The sequence below is a fragment of the Cyprinodon variegatus genome, unplaced genomic scaffold (genome assembly GCF_000732505.1).
Source record: "Cyprinodon variegatus isolate N-32 unplaced genomic scaffold, C_variegatus-1.0 Scaffold183, whole genome shotgun sequence".
Taxonomy (NCBI): Eukaryota; Metazoa; Chordata; class Actinopteri; order Cyprinodontiformes; family Cyprinodontidae; genus Cyprinodon; species Cyprinodon variegatus.
In genome coordinates, this window is record NW_015150636.1 from 433608 (window position 1) to 437456 (window position 3849).

General features: G+C 40.2%; 1 protein-coding gene across 1 annotated transcript in view; it reads right to left on the minus strand.

Annotated features, from left to right (window-relative positions):
- LOC107087405 (disintegrin and metalloproteinase domain-containing protein 10-like) overlaps positions 1–3849 on the minus strand; it is a 28096-nt gene that overhangs the window by 14490 nt on the left and 9757 nt on the right. Inside the window, exons 3-5 of the mRNA XM_015378974.1 lie at positions 1659–1777; positions 1354–1512; positions 720–820 (exon numbers count right to left, since the gene is read on the minus strand). Coding sequence (XP_015234460.1) covers positions 720–820; positions 1354–1512; positions 1659–1777 — 379 coding nt within the window. The remainder of the gene's footprint in view (positions 1–719; positions 821–1353; positions 1513–1658; positions 1778–3849) is intronic.

Sequence of the window (3849 nt, forward strand, 5' to 3'; positions counted from 1 at the left end):
CTGAGCTTGAATGACTTCTTGCACTAAATCCACTGAGCCTCATGTATGTTCCCTGGTTTTAGCCATGGAGAAAACTCTTGGCTGGAGACAATTTTGGTCACATTTACACTTGCTCAGATTTTCCAGACAAAAAGTAAATGGCGAATCTCCCAAATGTCCCGGCCGCAACAACGCTTTATTGGTTCCGTTATCGGGACGGAACCATTAATGGAGAGCTGTTATTTTTAAATAAATAAAAAAAAAATTGCCAATTTTAACGTTTTATTTAGATTACAAAAATAAATAAATCGTAATAAAAATAATCCTGTTATGAGGTTTTAAAAATTAAGACCTACGAAAGACTGATTTAAGACATTTTAATACCAATTAAGGCCTTAGTTTTATTTTGAAGAATTCAAAGCCTTTTAAGACTTTTTAAGGACCTGCAGGAACCCTGACTATAGAAATAAACTGAAATGAACTGAACTAAATTCACTCCAGCTTTCACTATTAACACTTTCCCAATATCATGCACAAATTGGATTAATAACACAGCATTCAGGTTTAATAAAACATGTTATGTAGCAACGCTAAAAATATGCTATTTTGCCATATATGTTAAATCAATATTCCAACACTTCAAAATTAGGAACAAAACCGGCTTGTTCCAAATGAAATGAGGATGTTTTCTCTGAAGTTTGACTAAATCCTTTAGGCTTTCTTTATGCGCAGGGATTCACCTTGGCTGGCTCCTCTACGGCGGAGGCCTGATACTTCCTCATCCTCTCAAACACGGAGCTATCGGCGCAGCCTCCCTCTGGGCCGTACTTGTGCGGGTAGTCTGAGTGACAGAGGCAGATACAAACACTGTTTGGATTACAAAGACAATGTTAGCTACTTAACCCCGTGAGTCATTGTATTGCCGGTGCTATTCATGATCGGCTAATGGATGTACTTAGACATCGCTTGATGCGGCTCGCTGCGGTGTGTGAGCCGCTGCCTTCCTCGTCTCTCTCATTAGCCATTCTTTTCGCAATCCTCTTTAATTTGCCCCAAAGCCTCTTGCTATGTGTTCACAGATGATTTGAAATTGAAGGCTGCTGCTGTAGCAAAGTGTGCTCAGTGCTCACTATTAGCACCATAAATGTGGAGAGCATAAATAAGCCAGCAGCCTGAGAGGAGGATTGTGTTATTCAGCTAATGAGCACACCGGGTATCCCTGCTCCCGAGGGAGGCAATCACACCAGTCAACCTTCATCACTGCTAAACTTACACTTTCCCTGATACACATTAGCAGGTAACAAATGACTCACATCTGATACAAGCAAACACACTTCTGACTGAGCAATGAGCAGGTTTAGAGGACAGACTTACGGATGTCGTCTTCGTGGTAGATGACAGAGTGAAACGGCACGTCTTTATCCTCCAGGTATCGTTCGGCTGGTTCCACGTAGTAAGTCCCGTGGTAGCTCTGTATGAAGCCTTCAAACTTACCATCCACAACGGAGCCATGAGTCAAGGTACCTTTCTCACCTGGGGAGTCAAATTATCGCAGTTTATTTTCAGACTCTCGCAGGATTGGAGGTGTAATTATCACAGCATCAAGAAAAAAACAAGCGTTGTAAGAAATGCCACCGGACCGAGACATTAAACGGCGTGTGGAACAAACACGGCCTTACCGTAGATTTCTCCTGTGTAGATGTGAGAGGTGTCGTAAGGTATCTCCTCTCCTGAAACCTCCACTTTCAGATCTGGAGAAAATAAGGTGGTGTCCCTTTTCATTCGTAAATTGAAATGCCTGGAATGAGACGAGGAGAGAATCGATTCTTCAGTCACACATCCAGTCTGAAAGCCTTCCACCGATTAAGAATCAGACCAGTTCTGGATTTCAGAGGATAATGTAAACACAATCAAATTACAATCAAATCCAGTCCTTTATGGCTCTGTTTAGATGTTGTTGTTTTTTTTTTATTTATACTTTGACACTTTAACACCTAAAGCTTTAAATGAGAACGTTAACTTAAGATCTCTTCTGTTTTTGCTGGTAATTTTAACATGTTTAAAACGGCGCTATATCGTCTAACATGTATGATTTTTTTTTATTTAGTCTCCTGCCTGTCCAGGGTTGGACGTTTCTTCCGGCTGGTGTTTTTTTTTTTTTCCCCACAGGATTTTTTTCATGTTTTCTTCTGGAGCATGCAAGGTCAAATTTACCGTATTTTCATGACTATAAGGCGCATATAAACATCTTTTTTCCCCCCTCAAAATGTGCGGTGCGCCCTATGCGTGTTGTTACTGCGGACGTTGTTGAGACCGCCATGAGAACGTTAAAGGGGGAAGTGTGGGCGTGGATTGTAGGGCTGAACAATTAATCGCATTTTCAATATAATCGCGATTGAAAAAAATGCAATTTCCAAATCTCGGACGTCTGCAATTTTTGGCTATGTAACAATTAGTGAATCAGACGCGTTCTTTAGGTGTCAGTAAAATGTTTAAAGTGGATTTGCCTCCACATGGAAGGGAAGACGGTTGCAGCAGTGAGATAATCTAATTTTATTACTTGTTTTAAGAGTTTATATATTCATACATAGCACTAAGTACCAGTTAATCAGTTTAATACATAGACTGGTTTGTTGGTTGCACTTTGGACTTCATGTTCAACAAGGACTGATGTCCAAATCAGTTAAAAGTTTTTCTCTTGAATAATATTCTGATTAATAAAAAAATTAAAAGTTCTTGATTTAAATAGTCCTTGTTTACAATTGTCTTTATTTAGAGGCCATTTTTGTTGCTTGTGGTTATGTAGAGAAAAGTCAAAATTAAATTGCAATTTTGGTTGAAATATATCGTAGGCAGAACGCGATCATTAATTAGGACACAGCGTGTCTTTTAGCACCTAATCTGCACAGCGATGAAACAGATTGATTTGTTGTTTGTATATGTTTAAAAAAAAGACATGATCAATTAAACTGGGGGGAATAAATTGCAATTAGATTATTTTCCAAAATCGATCAGCCCTAGTGGATTGTGTATAAAAGAACAGGCATGTGCTTTATGCAGAACATTGTTGCCATAACCCTGAAAATGGCAAAGAGACACGCCTATGAGTGCAATTTTTCCATCCGGACCAGGACTACAGTAGCTCAACAACGTCCGGCAGATTATAATGAAAAGTTGGCGAGCTTCCACTCCTACTGCAGCAAACACATCGCCGACCCGCGCCCTACAGTCCGGTGCGCCTTATGGTCGTGAAAATACGGTACTGAAAATGTTTGTTCGTTTTAGTGAATATCTTGCCTTTTAGTTTTTCTACCATTTAAAGGCTTTTAGTAAATAATAAATCAATCAAATCTGTTAAACCGGGCGTACACTGTACGATTTTTTGCCCTTTTCTGGCCGATTCTCTAATCGTGCGAGAATTTTACGATCTGGCCGACTTTTAGCCCAATCGTGCACCGTGTAGTGTACAGGGGGTAACAAGGGGCAATCAGCAACTCATTTTCCCCACACACTTTGAATGCATCAAAAACACTGCTGCAAACGGGATTATTTTTTCGCACACTACAGCACCTGATAAACAAATATGGAGCCAGGAGGTGTTTCAGCTGAGCGATATACGGCAGAGGTTGGAATTTCACACCGAGGACTTCGATCAAAAGGCGCTAATTTGTAAGACGTGCCACAAAAACCCATCGCAGCAAAAGAAAGCAGGACTACCGTAAATTCTCTAATATAGGCCCGGGCCTTTATTTCACTCAAGCGCATCACAGACCAGGCCTTTATTGGATAGAGGCCAGAATTAGAGACAGGCCTCTATTGCTATTTGAGCAAAACAGACTACCAGTGGAATGAATAAAAATGAGATTTTGT